The sequence below is a fragment of the Photinus pyralis genome, unplaced genomic scaffold (assembly GCF_008802855.1).
Source record: "Photinus pyralis isolate 1611_PpyrPB1 unplaced genomic scaffold, Ppyr1.3 Ppyr1.4_LG8, whole genome shotgun sequence".
In the NCBI taxonomy this organism is placed as follows: domain Eukaryota; kingdom Metazoa; phylum Arthropoda; class Insecta; order Coleoptera; family Lampyridae; genus Photinus; species Photinus pyralis.
Window position 1 is genome coordinate 35,437,979 of NW_022170819.1, and position 20,197 is coordinate 35,458,175.

General features: G+C 37.8%; 1 protein-coding gene across 1 annotated transcript in view; it reads right to left on the reverse strand.

The window, feature by feature from the left end:
- Positions 1 to 410: 410 nt before the first annotated feature.
- Positions 411 to 20,197, reverse strand: part of LOC116179229 — a 60,173-nt gene continuing 40,386 nt past the window's right edge. The window contains exons 2-3 of the mRNA XM_031498961.1: positions 8,512 to 8,658; positions 411 to 649 (exon numbers count right to left, since the gene is read on the reverse strand). Coding sequence (XP_031354821.1) covers positions 548 to 649; positions 8,512 to 8,658 — 249 coding nt within the window. The 3' untranslated portion in view covers positions 411 to 547. The remainder of the gene's footprint in view (positions 650 to 8,511; positions 8,659 to 20,197) is intronic.

Genomic DNA, 20,197 nt, shown 5'->3' on the forward strand with positions numbered 1-20,197 from the left:
GACAATCTGAACTATACTGTAGACAAATTTGTGCACCAAACTTGAACCGTGAAAATGAATGCATGAGTTCAGTGAATTTGCACAAATTGGCATGCACAAGTCAATTTGCGCAAATTGCATGAGCGTGAAATCGCACCTTAAACCATAAGAATGCAAAATTTGGTTCTTCCACTGCCAACGGTCGACAGGTAATGTCCAATTTTACCATGATTGTATTATTATTGTAATCGCTCTTACTAAAGCTAACATAATTGTAAAAATTAACAAATTCCCTCGATCACTGCACCGAGATTTCCGTCAATCCCAAGAGATTTAAACCTCGTGCGTCCATTTCCTCACATATGTACAGGAACGAAGTACGTATCCTAAGGGACATTAGTAATTCAACCATAGATGATTATTGCTGACCGTAGAAAGAAATATACACCATTTATTTGTTACACGTTATTCAAAATACAGTAAAATGAATGTTACATTTACAATTAAAAAGCCTTAAGAATTAACGTTTGTTTTTGGCGTGTTCAACCACGAGCAGTCGTATTGGAATTTACTTGAAGCACGTTACGGCGTTGAAGTAGCATCGCCAGTAGACTCGACCCTTTTGTTGGCCCGACAAGCCGCCCTGGTGACCTCGTCTTTGCAAATCCATCTGGAAAAATAAAATGCTGTCATCATAATTGATCAAAACTGCTTTCTAAAGTAAGCAAGTCCAAACCCCTATCACTCTCAGTTACGGTTATCATAACGGTCAAAAGTGGGCTTTGAGCGCGTGTGGAGGGGTAAAGGAGCTGAGTCACCCACGCTAATGATTTACAGGACTCTGTTTTTGTGACATCTGGCAATGGTCCCAATAAATCCTCCGCAATTCCACCAACACAGCTTCCTAAGCTTTTAATTACTCTCGAAAATGAAGGATTTTTATTTCCCAAAAACGAAGATTTTCACCACATTTTCCCTTTTCCTCTGAAAAAATATGTTAAAAAAGGATCCAAATTGTAAATAATCTAGAGATCCAAAATGCTTGACTTGGGAGATTTAAAAATCCCAAAAGTGGCGTTTCCTGCTTAATTTTTTCTAAGTAACCATAACACGTAACAGGGTAGACCATTTATGAGATGAAAAGTTCAGTTTTCCAAGTTAGAAAAAAATATGGACCCATAAACAAGTATAAATTGTGCAGATAAATCGCATATTTTTAAAAACCGCAATAGCTTAGTAATAAGGGGAGGAGGCTCTTGAAACAGAAACATTTAAAGACCGCCTGGCATACATTCAAAATCCTCCGACACTCCATTCTGCAGATTTTGCCTTTGAGAGTACTTTCCTCCGACAAACAGTTTTCGAGATATTCGCTGTTAAAGTTTTGACACCACCAATGGATTCTTCCAGACGTACCAATCGCCCTTGGTGAGTACCGTCTTCCGACAATCAGTTCTGGAGATATAAGGGAATAGATCCGATCACGAAAAGGGGTGGAGGTGGAGGACTATAGTTGCTAGAAATTAATTCCTTTCGTTTAGACCTTTCATTAGAATACCATGAAAGATAAAATGGTCGAAACTGATCAAAGGGAATTCCAATCTCTGCCACAAACGGAAAATTCTCGTCAACCCAGATTCGAACACCCGACCTCCTGGCTATTTAGCCCAACGTTCTACCACTGAGCCCTTTTGTCAATCCATGTCTGTTCACTGCAAAATGGTCAAGGAAATGGAAACTTCTGCAGTTTGAAAAATTAACTCATACTTTCATGCATAAACGTGGAGAAGATTCTGAATGCTTCCTGATGACTTCATGTCCGACAATACCTAACCTTACTCAAAGATCATAAGGATCAAAAGGAAAAGGAATTGAGGAAGGAGTAGATTTTTTTTTTATTTTGCCTTTATTTTTGATCCCTCGAAGTATTCCTCGAACAAATTTCTTGAAAAATGGAAAAGAAGGATGGAAGACGAAATTACCAGAAAATAGAAGAAATTTCTAGATGTTTAAGAGGGGAATTCGTGAAAACTTCCAGAATGTTTTTGGGACTTTTTGAGGCCAGATCGAGAAGAATCTGGAAGAAGTCGATAGCTTTAGAGACGGTGTTCGTGATGACATCCTGAAAGCTATTTGTTTAGAGGAACTGACGCGTTAGACCGAGATCTCGAAGTAGACGCAGCTCAAGGTACGATGAAGAAAAAAGTAGCGGTAGAAATGTAGTAGAGAAGGGCACCGTTCAAAACAAATTGTTGCTAAAGAATGTGAGGTAAGTAGTTTTCTCGGCCTGCGCATATATTACGACGATTGCGGGTTTTGCAACAATTGCTAGACCTCTGACTCGCCTTCCAGAGGATACCAACGTTTTTTTCGATTCGATACAGGGTTAGAGCAAGTAGATGTTGCATACGGGGCATTAAAAATTGCAGTCCCTAAATTAGGCTGTGGGATTGATGGTTTCGTTTGGCGAAAAATCCGTAAGATGATGGAGGTAATTGTACCCGAGAGAAGAAGACGAAGTGGTTATGTTGCGGAAGTCTTTAAGGAGAAGAAATAGAAAGGAAGACGATACTGGATTCATCCACCATTTCAATTTCTCCCGAATAGTATATGTGCCCAAGAACTAAAGGCTTATTCCACTCAGTTTCGGAAAACAAAACAAACGTGCAGTCTAAAACTAGCTTGAGTTAATCAGTTCAGAAAGATATTAAGAGATTTAAACATCCTTACATCCGCTTAGATAGCTTATGTAACGTAGCGCATTCGGTAGGAGTTTGAAAACGAAAAGACGTCCTTCGGTTACGAGCTAGAGTTCAAGGAGCCAATTTCCATTTTCTCAAACCTTAATTAGAGGGCTAGCCAGGATTTCCAAGGTTGGACGACTCGCTGGTAGTGCAGACGTCTTATAAATAAGATAATGTTTAGTTTTGTATTCAATACATATCGTGTCTTTCAAGGATATTCATTAGTGGAATTTTAAGTTATTTGAACCATAAAAATAGAGATATTATTGATCTAATTGTTTTGTATCTGTTCGATATTGTACATAACATTCCTGTAGGGGTTCGGTTAGAAGAAGTTAATACAGTTTTCCAATTTTCAGTTCAATATTAAATAAGGATAGTCTTCTAACTTATTAAAATATGTACGTTGTAAAGATAAAACTGATATTCCGTTTCCGTGTTCAAGTTTTCATTTAAGGGGATTGTTGCAGTTGAAGATCAAGGTGGCCAAAGGCGGAAGAGACCAGCATCGCAATGTAAAAAGACTATTGGACATCATACACAATATCGGGTGCCCCGGGGTTCTGAGTTTTTTGTCTTAAATACGCTTGATATACAGGTGACTTTGCTATTCACTCGAAATTTACACAATATGTGAAACGCATAGCTAGAAAATACAAAGAAAGGAAGTAAATGTCAATGGATTAGCCGGTCAGTCAAACGAGCCAATACAAATATTAATTTGAGAGGACGAGAAATTCGCCGCTCGAGAGAGCTAATCGATTTAATACGAAAAAGCAGAAGTGTTTGCCAAAGGGAATTGTTTTCATTTTTACAACGCCGGAAACAATAGTCGCTAACAATATTACTTTGAAACGTTAAGGTCGCCTGCAATTCTCCGAAGCTTTCACGTCACACGCAGAAGGTGATTTATAAAAGACTGTCCCGATTTTAGTTCTTAAAATGAATAAATAGGTGTGGAATAAAGTAACTTGACGTGTACGGTATAATGTATGATATCGGCATAAAGTTGTTGCTCGAGGGTGGTCGTTTATCAACGTTTAGAAATCAATTTTCCCTCAATAACTGACAGGGTTAAAAGTGCGCCAAGTGTAATGGAAATTAATTACTTCTTTCGGGATACCGGTGGTGACATTTATCAGACAGTGAATAACCCAGAATTTGTAACGTAGGTGGGTTACTTCATACTTCATTGCATTCTCGGAATGAAAAACAAGGGGAAATTTTGCTGAAGGTTTCCTAGTAATTGGTGGAAAATTCGTTTCATAATTTCTTCGAAACTTCGCTATTGTAACATTTGACTCCGGAAAGTTCGGGACCTCGGAATATTTGACCAAGTACTATTTGCCTAAAGAATATTCTCCTCCCGAAAGTCAGTGTCGAAATATATCGTTCCATGTAAATTAGAATAGTTACTTCAAAGAAAACCAGTTCAGAATGTGGCTAAGGTTACATAACGCAAAAGGGCACAAAACGAATATTTTGAAAAGCAGTTTCCATAATTCACCAAAATATGTTTGGTCTAAAACAGGGTCTAAAAGAATCCAGTTTGCAAGAATCAGAGAGATTCGGAGCCCTTAAAGGTCTCCATGAATTTGCAAAGGGTTTCAATAATCAGGAAGATACTTAAACGGGCTCCTAGAGCTTTCCTTTTGTTTTGTTTGCGCCCATAACAGTCTTTAGAAGTCCCGAAGAACCCTCAACAGTTCTTAGTTTACTTTAATAGTGTTCAAGGGAGGCGTCTTGGAGAGACTTTAATTAATATTTGAACTTCTTTAAAGGGTTTATGAGGCTCCCAAGCTCTTCAAAAATCGCAAATAGGTTCCAAAATTCCAAAAGCTTTCCACTGGCTCAAACGCGCTCCAAGAGTTTTTCAGGAGCTTTTAAAGATTTCCTCCTTTTTTAAGAGACGAAGCTAAGCCTGCAAGATGTTTAAAGAGTCTTTCAGAATCTACAAGAGCATTGGAGGGTTTCGGTAAAAGTCCTTATTAGTCTTTGAGCTTTGATACACAGAGTGAACATATTGTCTGGAACAGTGGATCAAAACAACATTTTTTCTAAAGAAACTTTTTATGATGTCCAAAAATTTTAAAAGATTACTTCCAATTTACGTATTTTAAATTTGTGGCCAGTGGCGTGTGCTTCTGCATGGTAAAGGGGGGCAAATTTTTTTAATGGTAACTACTAGTTTTGGTTACATTATACATAATCAAATTTAAGACTGAAAAATAAAGTAAAATTAGTTTCATAATTTTATTAGCTTTCATTAAAAAAAAAGCGTTGTAAGGAAATCTATATGTTATTTTTTTAAATATGAACACACAAAAATGATCAAACTAGTAAAACTATAAAATTATAAACACAAGTATTTTCCTTAATTTGAGTTATTCTCTTAATCTGATTATGTAACGCAATAAGTTATTTATGCTGCTATATTTAATAATATGTAATGGAACCTAGTACGCCACTGGCCACAAATTTAAAATACGTAAATAGGTAGCATTTTTTTTATAATTTTGGATACCATAAAAAGCCTCTTTCAAAAAATGTTGTTTTGGGGAGCTCTATTATTATGCCTTAAAGCAAACCAGAAAGTTCGGTATACTTCAGAAGATATGCCAGATGAACCGAAATTAGCCGATGTCGTTTTCATTTGTTTGTGATGTCATTTGACACAGACAAATAATTTTGTAAGCTTTACAAGAGACACCGTCGAGAGATTCTCCATACAACATGTCTGTTCGGAGAAATCATCATCAACGATGGGCGGTGCACCCACGCACTGATGTTTGAGTTACCCTCTCGTTCTTTAGCCAGGGTTCATACTGAGGGGATATGCGATAAGCGATATAGCGTAGACGATACGTGATACGCGATACACATGAACTATATGACCTATATCGCAATCCGAAACCCATTTATAAATGGGGCACGTTAGTGGAGTTTACTACTCCTATCGTTGAAATACCGTTCTCCCTCTCATCAGGAGTGTATCTACCCAATTCTGATCATCTTTGTTAGCCCACCAAGAATTGCAGTTGGACTTTTTCTTGCAAATTTTCAGGAACTAGTTTTTAAGTGGGCATTGAGAAACCCTCATACCAAAATACCTTTTCGAATAGTCTACCCCATCTTGAGATGAGATTTTTAGTGTACTTTCACTTAAAAAAAATAATAAAAAGTTTACTTTTTGATCTCCTGATGTCTCATAAGCGGCTCAACGAATGTTTTAGTAGTATTTTTAGAAAATCAGAGAGAGCTCTGCCAAAAGTAAAGCCGAAAATGGTTCCTGAAAAGAAACTTAGGGGTTGAAGGGAGAGAATTTGGACTCTTGATGGCCCTTCAGTTGAATGTCGAAAATGATTCATTAAATTTACGTCTTGGGCATTTTGACAGAACAACTCAAAAGCCATTCAAGCACAACGTTTGTGCATTACGGCACAAAATAGCATTCAATTTGTATAAAATCAGAGTGTAACAAGGTCTACAATTTTACATTTTTAACGACTGCTATACCTCCATAAGGGAAAACATCTGGAGACTGATGGACATTTTCGGATGCTCTCAAAGATTGTTCAAGATTTTAAAAAACCTCAAAAGCCGTTTTGTAGCAAACATTTCTCTATTATATGGTAGACAAATTTTTACAAATTCAGGCCGTACATTCTAGAATACGCTATTGCTGAACATGAAGCTGAAGAATTAACAAAAATGAAAGATTACGAGGAATCGAAACAGTCTGAAGGACATTTTAAAAAAAACATAAGGAGTCTGGGGAATCACTGGAGTCTTTTGAAGCTGGTTCAGAACTGGTGAGAACAAGGGGTTACTTGAATTTTATTCTAGGCTTAGCCATCGTCAGGCTGTAAAGTTCGGTACCAAATCCAAAAAACAGAGCACTTTTTATCGTTCACGCTAGCAAATACGTTTCAATATCTTTTTTACACTAACCCAAAAACTATAAGAATATAAAATTTACTCCAAATGAGCATAAAATTGAGGCGTGGGAGGATTTTTAACTTACACCATCGAGAAATGACATGGAGTCGGAGAAACAGTTTGAAATTATAAGAACACAAAGTTTGAATGAAAGGTACAAATTATTGTATAATCAAATGCTCATCCAATTCTCACCCCTTTCCTCCTCTTCCAGGACATTACTCCTATCCTCTCCCTGTCCTTTTCACCTCTTTGCATTTCCATAGCATGTGTGTTCTAATTGCGCTTCTTCCTCTCCAAAGATTCTACACTTTCTTCCTTCTTGTCTCTATTTCTCCCTCCTCCTCACCTCATTTCCTCGTTCGCTTTCCATCTCTATCTAGCATTTGTGCATTTTTGTCAGCTCATTTTCTCTAATATTCGTCTCCTCTTTTCGACTTCATCCCGTTCTTATCCACTCCTTTCATAATATTTTTCCCTTTGTTCTTCCCACATTACTTTTACGTTCATCATCATTGTCAAGCATTGTTTTACCCATTCGCTCTTTCACTCTTTCCTCGAACCTTATCGCCCTCTGCCCCGAAGCTATTCTTATCTACTCAAATGTATGTTTCCTCCTCTAATATAAAAAAATTGATGTCTTTCCGTTTAGCTCTAAACACATTTGGAGTATCTTTGTTTATTCCTTCTAGTTCATCTCATTCTTTCCATCCCCATGTCTCTGTTCCGTTTCGTAATCACCCCTCTCACCATTAACCCCCTCCTTTCCATATCTTGTCTATTAGATTCGATTCCTCATCCTTTCCTTGATTCTAACTGTCCAAGCATCATTTGCTATTTCGTCTCTTGCTGTTGCTTTCTGTCTTCAGCCTTTTTGGCTACTGCTCAATCTCCTCCTCCCTCGCATTATTTGTTCTATTTTTTCCCCTGTTCATCACCATCCAAAAAACCTTCTCTGTCTTTATTTACTTGATTTCCTCTTCCTTTCTTTCTATTTGTCCATCTTTTATTCTTTGCCTTTTGTACTTTTTTTCTGTTTCCTGTCCCCTTTCTTTTTTATTTATCCTCCCCTCTTTCTTTCTCCATCGTTTTCTGTATCTGTTTCTCTCTTCTGTACTCTCTGTCCCAGCAGGTTTTCTTATTTCTCTCCCTTTGCTCCCTTGCTGTTTTTTTTTCTATTATTTAATTCAGGTACCCCTGGCATTTCTTTATAATTTATTTGTGTTTTGTATAGATTTTAAATTTGTCTATAATTTCCAATCTTTGTTTTAGAATTGACCTCAATGAGCTCAATAATGGATCAATTGCCCAAAAAATGCCCTTAGCCTTGATTTTTTGCAACTATTATCATTTTTGGTGTAAATGTTTGCTCAACTGAACGTTATATTTTGATGAGCCCAAAGTTTAATTTATATATTCGATTATTTGTTTATGGATTTGCATGTAAATACCGTAACCAAATTATGTACGGCATCTAATGCTGAGAGTGATCTCGAATCTCATCTTTACGCTGGCATTTGCCGCACGAGGGAGAAGCTTTCCATTTCAGGGGTGGGACTCAGGTAACTAAATAGGTACTCTTCGGTTTTGCCTTTGTTTAGCGGACTGTTACCGCATGCAGTGAATTTCTGCAGTGAAAATATTCTTGTAATTAATTCGTCGTTAACTTCCACATTATGCAATCGCAGTAAACAGTAATTTCAGCAATAATTCCGACTTTTTCTCATTTCTTAAAATTCTAAGAGTATTTCTCATAATCACTTCCAAAAGAGTGGGCATGATTTTAATTTAGAAATCCTTACAATGAGACAATCGGGGTGAGGGGGGGGGAGGGGGGGAGTATACGTACCGATCTAACATCATCCGGTCTAAGTGTGCTTCGCGGGGGAACCTGGACCAGCAGATTATCGGGCTCCTCTTCCTCCTCGATCGCTTTCTGTAGCGCAACCATGAGCCGGTCGAGTAAAAGTGCGGCCCTCTTCTTCGGCACGATCATCTGTAACAGATTCAATTAGATTCAGACATTATTGTTACGCTAACGCCTAGAATTGTAAGAGGGCCCTTAATTAAACCGGTGGTGGGCGGATTCCCGTTAGTATTCGTTACGCGTAAATGTACGAGAGATTGTAAACGAGGCGTAATTAACAGAAGTCAATTAATTAACAGGACGTGTTTATCCAATTTTGTTTTAATGGCCATTACCGGTTGTTTCCGAAATACAGACGGGGGATCCGACTCCTTTGTTTTGAGTGCAATTGCATTAGCGTTCGGCCGGTTGCGTTGGCGATCTTGGGCCTTCCACGTTTATTCCATTTTGAAGATTGTTCATCGCCACCCTCCGTTACGATGACGTGCGGTTTGTTTGACAACAGCAAACAATTATTACCCTACCTCTCTGTTCTTCTGAATGTTCGAAAATCCATTACCATGTAATATACACAGACATTTCTAAAGGATATTACACTGGAAACGCAATTCAATGTACGTTTCCCATTGAAGGTTTTACAAAGGAAATTAGTTTGTGAACGTCACTTTTTCCTTTAGTTAATAAATCATTTATACATTGTCAAGTTGCGAGTATCCTATAGAATAGCAAATAAAAAAGATGGCAAATAAGGAAAGTTTGAGAACTTCGTATAACGGCGACTAAAAATAAAATCCTGTATCGGTATGTACCTACCTTGTTATTTGCATACTAATGTAGTACCTACTAACTATCCAAAAGAGAAAAACAAAAATGAAGAAGGGGAAATACTCATTTGAGAAACTTCTCGATATAAAAAGGGCGTGAGGGGGAAATAAAGTATAAGCAAATCAAATTTTATATACTTAGAAACTGTATTGCTCAAGCATCGTGTCAGAAACACCTAGCGCATTAATTAATCTTTTACTATATAAAACGTCTATTCGATTTGACATGTTTTGTAGTGCTTTACGAACGGCTATAATATAATCGATCCGTGTAATTAACGTACGACGGGTAGTTTTACGTTGACGCACTGAACATTTGGCGACCGTGACAGGACAGGCTGGGGACTCATGGAGTTTTTTAAAAGGGAAGTTGACAATGAGCGGTGGAAAGATTTGATGTATGCGGTGTGACAAACAGAGGCTAGCCAAAAATCTCGGAAACACAAAGAAAATTTTCCTACCGCGATGGAGGTGATAAAATCACAAAATAACATCCAAATGCCTTTTTTCTCAAAATTCACACGACAACGCCGGCTGCTTTAATGCGAAGAAGTTGAGCTACGAGAAAAGATGAGAGGGTGTCAAAACGGGGCTTGCTTTCGCTGCTTAAACACGGTCTTCAATCTCGGAAATGTCGAATACATTTGAGTTGTGTATTTCTAGTAAATCTTATGCACATTTGATGTGTCCGGTGCTTGCAGTTAATAAGACAAACGCGGAAAATGTAGAGCAAAAATAGACGGACGACAGAGATTTTCTTAGGTTCCTATGGTGTGATAAGGAGAATAACCTCCAAGTGTTTCGTCAGCGACGGGTGGTGTTTGCAATTAATAGTAACTCTTTCTTGTTGGGAGCATCGTTAGAATGTCATCTGTCAACATGTGTGAAGGAATATGAAATACGCTTTTAGCAAAGAAACTGATAGGAAACTATCAAACAGCTTCTATGTGGATAAGTGCGTTACTAAGTGTTTCTAATGAGAGAGAATTGGAAACATTTATCAAAGGAGTCATTGTTATAATGGCGACCTCATAGGGTGGGAGTATACTCATCAAATCTAGGAGGATGTCTCTAACGCTGGCGCGGTGGTTCTGAGAATGAAGTGAGACAAGGTGGATGATACTTAATCTGTAAACCACGATGACGAAGACATCAAACCGACGATGAACTGGAAACTCGTTTCCGTATCGGGCTCAAGAACTCTCTTATTTATACGCCATAAAGGTTCCTAGATGGATACGCGCTGGTACGGAGGAGGCTGAACATTAGCCGCTTCATACATTTTGCGATGCCAGCAAAGAAGCCTTCTCTGCTGTGGTATTTTTGAGAGGAACTCGAGACGGGTGTTTCCTAGCGCTTAAATCAAGGTTAGCCCCATTGAAAAGTCTGTCGCTCATTTTGGAGGCTATAAAATTGGATTCATTGAATATGTAAGTGGCTGCCATTTTCATATACATAGCGATCAAAAATGAGTGACCGTCGAGTCACCTTTGGAATTTTTGTTTACATGGGACATCGTGCTTAACTCGAACTTCCAAAGGCGACTCGACAGTCACTCATTTTTGATCGCCCGATATAATACCATAAGTAGTCGAAGTATTGTCGAATATTTTTGAGGTGCTGTCACGAATGCTAGTTACGCTGACGTAACTAGCATGAGTGGAGTGGAGAGTGGAGCAGCAGCTCAAAAATAATCTACAAATACTTCGACTACGAATGGTATTCGGAGGACTATTCAAGGAATCAAAAGAAAAATTAAGCATAATTACCCACGCGAATGTATTTCCATGACAACAATAAACGTCAAAATAAATTATGGAAGTTGCTTTTCATTTTGCTATTGATTCTATTCGAACTTTTGTGCTCCAAGCTAATTCGTTATGAGTGATTAAATTAAAAGATGTGGTGATAAGTCGGTTGTCGAAATTGATTAACAAACTAAGAAGAATGTTCCGGTTAATACGACAAAATTTCGCGTCATTTCACTGGTGGAAGTTTGACAAATGTCATTGAATAATCGCATTGAATTGTCGCTGAAATACCACACGTGAAATTATCGCTGAAATACCACACGTGCAATTATCACTATAATTCGTTCCCATTGGCGCAGCAATTTGAAATCGAGACATTTCACTGGTTGAAATGTGACAAATGTTAGATGAATTGAATAGTCTGCATTATTCATTATCTCGCACAACCTGCTTTATATGAAGTTTGAACCATTTCTGTAAAATTATTATATAATATCCCTCTTAATTGGAGGTATGTTAAATTTGTGTGATTGAAGGGTTACATGTGCTTGCTTTCAGAGTTTTAGTTTCCAATTTAATTTTCCGTTCTAATTATGAGTAAGAGTACCAGCTCCAGATCCTAGTTCAACTTTACTTCCACGCTAATTGCAAGGTCACTATTGAGTTTGTTAGTTTGGGATTCATTGGGAGATTATATTAAATTTTTAAATTAATAATTTTGATGTGTGGAAATAGTTTCTATTTGGGGGAGAAATTTAAGTACATTAATTTTTGTTGTGGATTAATGAATTAGTATTTCATTGGTTACTTCTTTGGTATCTTCCCAGGGAAAGCGTTAAGCATTTAAAGAAACTCTGTGGCGCTCAACCTTATTCAGCTAACGTAAATTGTACTAATATAGCTGGAAGGAATAATTATTTCAGTTTGTACTGGTATAGGGAACTTCAATAACGTTTACTGCAGTTAACAGTAAGGCAAAAATAGTGCTCAAATTTGGTTCTGTAAGAAACATACCTAGTTTCTAACGTTGGTTCTGAAAACCGGGGACTTTCAGTCTTTGAGTACTTTCATTTCACTCACTCCTCAAGTGGATCGAAAATTAAGGGTTTAGTTTACGAAAAATTCACACCGCCCCGCCCCCCGGGAGTTATAAAATGGCAGATAAATCCAATAAAATCTGGCCCAAAAGATGGAAAGTCGGAAGTGGTTTCGGTCGGTTTCGCGCCGTCGAGTTTATCTGTCGAGAGAAGTAGTGTAGAAATTCTTTAGAAGGCACCCACCTAAATATTGTCCCCACACTAGGAGGTTTTAATGATCTCTCCCCAGTACGTAAGGAACTAAGATTTTAATATGAGGACTGAAGAATTTAGGACTAAAAACGGAAGATCAAGGAGCGAGGTGTAAGGGGTGAGAGTTGAATGTTGAATAATAAACACAGAGGCTGCTTGAAAAATACTAAGAACAAAACATTCCTGGCGAAGGGCGGAATGCCGATGCCAAAAGACTGAACAATGAACTTGCGACTGAAAACGGGTGCCTAAAAATGAGTACTGAATGCTGAAAGCTTCCATTGGACTTTTCCTTTGAGCGAAATGAAACCCGTGCAGGAAACTGGCCGGTTAGTATCTGATACAAACCTGAACCGTCTTCAAAGTTATCTAAAAACGTAATTGATAAACCTCCAAGTATTTTATTAGAAGCATCAGAAGTAATTTTCTTGAAAACATGTGTAGGAAACTTTCAAAGCTCTCTAGAAAACATCTTCCAAAATCTCCTAGATACCTTTTTGGAGAAACTTGTGTCGTAAATATATTTCTAAAAATCTCTCATTAAGGATACCTTATTTGATAAAATATGAGGAATCTTTAAAAACTCATTAGAAACAATTTCCGACAATTACTTAGGGGTGTTGCTAAGACTGTGGAGGGAGACGAAAGAAAAAAGGTGGTGATAAGAACCGGAAAAATAGGAAAAAATGGGGGGTCAGGACGGATAGTAGACAATGGAGGACAAAGAACGGAGAACAAACAAAGATAAACGAAGAACCAAATTTCGAAGATCGAAAGCTGAACCTGAAGACAGAAATCTGAGCACCGCGGTCGAGTGAGCAATGAAAAGTGAAGGTGGTCAACTAATGGGCGAGGACTGGAGATTGAGGACTGTAAACTGAAAACCTCTTAACGCTCCATGATTGAAGAATGAACGCTAGTTGCAACCGATAACAAACTCTTGTAAAGAGTGAAGATTGGGGTTAGCACCCAGGAAGTGAGGACTATAAATCAAGAACCTAGTACTAGCTATTGAAAGAGAATTAAGGGGTGAAGACGGTGGATCGAGGAAGTGGGGCTGTGAACTGCAGAGTGAGGACTGAAAACCGAGGAGAAACTATTGAAAACAGAAAATTGATAATTGAGGATGGAAGAATTACGATTGAGGGACTGTGGACTGAGCACAAAGAACCCGAGGACTGAAGAACAGAGCTTTGGAAATCTTGAAAAACATCTTTCCCGTTTCATTTCAACATTTAAGTAATACCCTGTACACCATCTGTGTATTAATATTATCGTGGAAGCTCGCAGTAATTAGTTTTATTTCATAGTTCCTTATTCTACCGGTAGAGGTTATCGGTATGTACCTTTCTGAATTTTATTCTATCCCTTTGTTTTTAATCCTGGCTTGCATATAAACTGTACTTGTTCCTTTTTCAGAGAAGATTGTACTCTCATTGTGGTTATTGTAATATTGTCTTAGGAGTTTTTATCTTTCTGGGATTGGTAGTGATTGACTTATTCCATAGAAACCGTTTTAGCCGATTTATATTTGCAAGTGCGACCCATTTTGATGACGTAGCATTATTTTAACACGTATATTTTTTTAGGGTCTTATCTTATCTCTTCATTTGCTCCTCTTTTTCTCTTTGCCTTCATTGAACTTACTATATTACTACCCACGTCGACATCCGTTTTGTGGACTAAATACCTATGTACATCGAACCTGGTTGACATCGAAAATGGAACCACCATTTTGAGTTTCGAGTTGAAGCACATCACGTGATACATTACCCTTAATCTACATACAAATTAATTGCACCTGAAGGTTTTCATTACTGTTCCTGACTAGTAACTGCAAGAATTATCCATCGATTACCTTTTGCAAACTATTGCTATTGCGATACAAGTTGCGAGACTAGTAACCGATATCTACGATTTGTTACGAAGAATTTGCTCGTGTTAGTTTGTAAAGTAGTTTTCTTGAATTAACGTTAACGATTAATTTTGTTAATTTCTGTTTATCTAACGTAAATTTAATTATTGCTTTATGTTAGTTACAATTTTAGTATTCGAGTCGCTCGACGTGACAAACGTTAGATTTTTCTCGCATTTTTGTGCCGCGCTATAACTGCCCTTTTTTTGTTGTGTTTTGTCTGATTGAAGATTATTGGCAGAGAGCACCCTTTTGAATTCAGGCGTGCTGGTGGTCATATCCTCTTTTTGTTTTTGTTTTGTATCTGATGGCAGATTTGACAAACAGCACCCTTTGTGAGCTCAGAAACGGCTGCGGTTATAATTTCAAAAGTAATATTGTAATTTCGTTGAACACAATAGACAGACCTGAAAATGGAGACTGAATATAAAAATATGAAGACACAAGACTGAAGAACGAATAGTAAGGATTGAACGAACTGTGAAGCTTAGACTGGGACGACAGGACCTAAAACTGAGGCCCATAAATTCCGGACCTAAGATCGATGATCGAAGGCTGATGGCATTAACAGTTAAAGAAAGATGTGCACTAAAGGAACGAAACAGAAGCTTAGTATCTGATGAGAACATAAGAACTGAAAACTGGGGACAAGAAACCTAAAGACGTTATTACGAATCTTCGAAAGAAAAAATGAATCATGTTGATAATACCATTATGAAGGTCTGAATAACGGAAATTGTGGACTGAAGATTGAACACTTAGAACTGACTATTATTACAATGATCGAAAACGTGCAAGAGCGCAATTTAAAAAAATTTTGTTTAATAAATTAATGAGGACATGTAACTTCATTATAAAATATTACGTGTTCATGATACCAGTAAAAATTCTACAGGAAATTTTCCTCGAAAAAATCACGTTGGCGGTATTTTTACAAATCTTACCAGAAACCGACTTCAAAAACAAGAAATCTTTGTTTCAACGTTGGTAAAAGTCTTAGTAGAAACGTTACGTGAAATTTCTTTGAAATCCTGTTCTTAAAAACGCCCCTTCACACCGCCTCCTACATTTTCGGAAAAGGTTATTGGTACACTTTGTAAGATTCCCTTAAATATCATCAGACGACATGCTCGAAGAACTATATTATTCAGAAACTAGAACCCATCTTTCTAAAAATTTGGCTAATGCTATTCTAGAAACTGCAACTGAGCTATGCATCCTGAAGGTTGAAGGCTGAGAAAGGCAGAGATCTGGATACTGAGGTAGTGAAGCTTGAGACTGAGGACTGAAGATACATGGCTCAAGACACAGGACCGACAGCCACAGAAACAATGATAACTCAAGATGAGGACTAACAATCGATGTATCGACTGAAGGGTTTCAGTCCGATAAAGAGGGAGAAATTTATTTTACAATCTGAAACTTCCTAATGAGGATCTCTCTGGATGCATTGGTCAAGTCATTTTCGTAATGGAATTGTAAACTACTGGAACGTAAATCCAATACGATGCGTATTATGTACAATTAATTATTAATGTTCACAGGAACAGTTAATTATTACTGGTACTAGCATTTATAACATGTAAGTTGAACGATCAGCGTGTATTTCACTATTTATCCCTTCGACATCGATCCTCAGACTAAACCTATCATAATTCAATTGGCATTTTCTGAAAAAATCGCGAAAGGCGACATAAATCATATTTCACAGAAAGAATTCCTGGTGCCTCGCTAATGTTCTAGAAAGATTGCTATCCTACACATTAGATGTTAGGTTAAGAACAACCTAATAATCAGGAGTGAGTACGTTTTTAATACTACTCGAAAATCTTTCGGCATTTCATTTTACCAAGCTAAGCCAAACCAAACAATTGCGTTACGCCCATTGTGCATTAGATTTTCTAATTGAAATAGGAACATTAAGTAATGTTCGCCATTCCGAAACAGTTTATTCTCAGCACGTGTGGGTATAATTAAATAATCATACATTTTCAGGAACCCTACCTGAACTATTAGCAAACTTAGTTTATCTACAGGTTTAGGGTTGAACTTTCAGTAGTGATCTTGTTTAATTTCGCCTATGCATTCAGTAGTTTCGCAAATTCGGTTAGACTGGTGCGCTGTGCAATGTGAAATGACGTACTTGCAGTACGTAGTTAGGTAGTTGCTTAATTAATTTGGTCATCCCTCTTCCACACATTGTGTCGGCTAACAAACGCCTCTGCACTAAGTGCTTATCAACGGATTCACATAAACAAACGTACATAACTCAATGAGCTTTTAGGAGCTTCATTCATAAAATGTTCAATAATATAATTCGCGATAAATGGACTGCAAACATTTTTTTTTTTCATAAATCAATTATTCCATTTTAGATTCAATAGTTTAAAATTAATGAATCGTAAATGTTGCCTTCCATTACGTGAATTATTCATTTTTTTTTACTACACTCGCACACCTACGCAACATTTGCATTCTGTCCTGGCCACACAAGCGTGGAAATGTTTAAATTTGTCAGAAATTAATTCATCGGGAAAAATCGTTTGCATAGAATTAATGCAAAAACGTCGATAGGAATTACACAGTATTGCAGCAAGCAAATTTTACAACCCCACACTTAAGGGAAGTTGTGAGTATTGAACCTCCATTACGTTGTTCTGACCAGGATCCTAATGTGCTAATTTATACTTCAAAAGATGGAGTTAGTATCAAAGACAAACTGAGGAAACTGAAAGAAATTTGGAAAGGAGGAGGACTACCGGAAAAATGGATTGAAAGGGTAATAATGCAGATTTACAAAGATTGTATGGACAATTATAAGAGAATCATAATGACGACTGCGTAAAGGTGGTCAATGAAAGGTTAGAAAGGAAAGTATCAGAGAAGAGGTTAGAAAAAACGTAAATGGGATGCAGAAGAGGGAGTGGAACAATCGATTGTATATATGGTTAAAAAATAATTTGAAAAAAAGGGCGGAAAAGTGATCAGACATAGCTCAGCCCAAATTTCCTTCTTACAGAAACGACATTTAAGGCACTATTTGACCTTACTGTCAGCTGTAGTAAACACCCACTTCAAACCAGTGTCACTTCCTTTGAAACACTTCAATGAATGTTCAAGAAGTGATAAAATTAAAGTATGAGTCAATTATAAGGGATGGGATAATTAATCGATCGGGCAAGTTAACATAACAACATAACAAAAACAAAAGTCCGTTCCTGAACAACGCCCCCATATGTGGCATTTATTCATCGGACCACACACAGATTTATATAGGATTATAGCTACTTGCAAATTAACGAAGACTAACGGAACAATACTACCTTAAACACGGTAGAAATTGATGCCCATTAACAGTTTCAACAATGTTGCCCCACTGTAACTTTAAAATTGAGTATTCTTGACACCCACATTTAATATTTGTGCTTCTATTTCATTGACTCACTCGAAATTGCATACTTCTACTCAGCAGGTTACTCTACCAAGTCATCTGCAATACTGTACCTCCCGAGCGCTTTATTTACAAGTTAATAGAATATCCAGCCCTTACAATCACATAAAGCAATTTTTAAGCATGATTGCTATACATAAGTTATTTGCTTTTTACTGCTTTAGTTGCAATAATAAATTCTGTAGTCATGACCCAAGCCATAATAATTACAATTTATGAGATTAAAAACGTCAACGCCGATACCGTTTTTCTTAGAAAAATTGGTTTACATTTAAAATGCGGGATCGACTGTTACGTATATTATTAATGTAAAGCGCATCGAAGAAGCTTCGACCACGAATTTATCGTAACGTTTCGATTTTTTAATGTACAGTTATACTTATTTATTAATATTGGATCATTCTGACTTTAGTACCTTTTACAAATGTGTACTGGGTCTAGGATAAGGGTAGAGTCGGGATGCAGGGCAGGGTAATATTCGAAGAAAGGAAAAAAATTATCAAAGTCCTCGTTTGAGATCGAAGGGACTTCAGCGCATTTTTGTGTTGCAGATCAGTATTCTATTAGCCACTTTCGACTCAACCATCAATAACAGATCTTGTCGAAGGCTACTACATTCACTAACCGCTTCCCACTTTCCGCGTGCACCCGCAATTCGCTTTTAAAGATTTGACTCCACCATCAGTAAGATCGTGTCGGGGGCTACCACATTCCCTTTGACGGTACCCACTTCCGACGTTCCGTTCACCCGCAATTCGCGTTTGAAGATTTGACTCCACCATCAGGAAGATCGTGTCGGGGGCTACCACATTCCCTTTGACGGTACCCCCTTCCGACGTTCCGTTCACCCGCAATTCGCGTTTGAAGATTTGACTCCACCATCAGGAAGATCGTGTCGGGGGCTACCACATTCCCTCTGACGGTACCTCCTTCCGACGTCCCGTTCACCAGCAATTCGCGTTTGAAGATTTGACTCCACCATCAGGAAAATCGTGTAGGGGGCTACCACATTCCCGTTGACGGTACCCACTTCCGTCGTCCCGTTCACTCGCAATTCACTTCTATTGGCGACACGAGAAAGAGAGACAGCGATTCGAGATTCACGAAACGTTAAACCGCGTGAGTTCGCAACGGAAGGTAAAAGGCGCCTGACTACTTCTCGAAGACGCGCGCGCGCCGCGCAAAAGGTCGTTAATTTCGCCCCTATGACAAAAAACAAAATTCCGCCACGCAGGAGTTGTGCGCGTTTACAACATCTTTCCGACGACACCAATTTGAAAAGAATCGGACCAAAACTGTAGTAGAAGATAGGAAAAAACTGAAAAACCTTCACGTTAGTATACTACGCTCGAGGATGACCCCACATCATGTAGCCTTGTCCCTAAGGTTGACAAATTTCACGGCCCTGTAGATACACGTACACCCGTTGCCTTTCTACAAGAGTTCTTCTACGCGCCCACATTTGCTGCCAGCCAGCCAGCCAGCCAACCAGCCAGCCATCCAGCCAGCCAGCCAAAGTGAGATTAAAAGCTACTTTTTACAAATAAATTTGCAAAAATGCGCTAAAAAGAGAAAGTGAATTGGTAATTTTTTTACTTCGATGCATACATGGAAGAAATGCAAGAAAATACCATGTACAAAGGGTTTTTATACGAAATTATTATAATTTTTGTAGGGTACTATACGGAAATCTCGATATTGACGTAATTTTATTAAATTTGAAAAAACTCATCAGCCTTGGTCAACGTCACAGTTCCAAAGAATTATATTACAAGTTTTTATTAAACACCTGATATAACCCTCGGTGCCAACAGAAAAAATTAGCATGAGAACTCTTCCTGGGTCGTAATTTGGGTTCGATTAAACACAACATGGAACATTTACAGATGAAACAAGTTTATAACAAAATCAATCAAATAAGGTTAAAATAAAAATAGGCACTTAGAGCCAGAATACACATGCACAAGCGATCGATTGAAGCACTTAATTAAAGAAAACATAATTACCTTAACGTGTCAATAATTCAAACGTACAAAATCATTCAACAAATAATTATAAATAAAATCAACAATAACTTCAATTTCAAACCACATGATTGAAATTGTGTTAAACTAATGACCACATTTACGCTTAAGGAAAATTGAAATTCAGCATACAGGATGACCCATCGCCATTTTAGGTACTGATACTGATATAACGACCGCAAGGCGTGGTTTATACGACAAGAGGTGAGAATTGAAGGGATAGAAAGAGAAATGAGAAGTAATATCCATGCACGGAATAGAAACACCTGAAGAGGAGACCGACCTACAACTAAAAGAGAAAGTAAGAATAGTCCTAAGGGATAGGGAAGAAATAACAGAAACATGAAGAACTGGTACGCAGCAAAACGGGGAAAATATCCCAATCCTAGTGGAACTAAAGGAATGGGCAAAGGA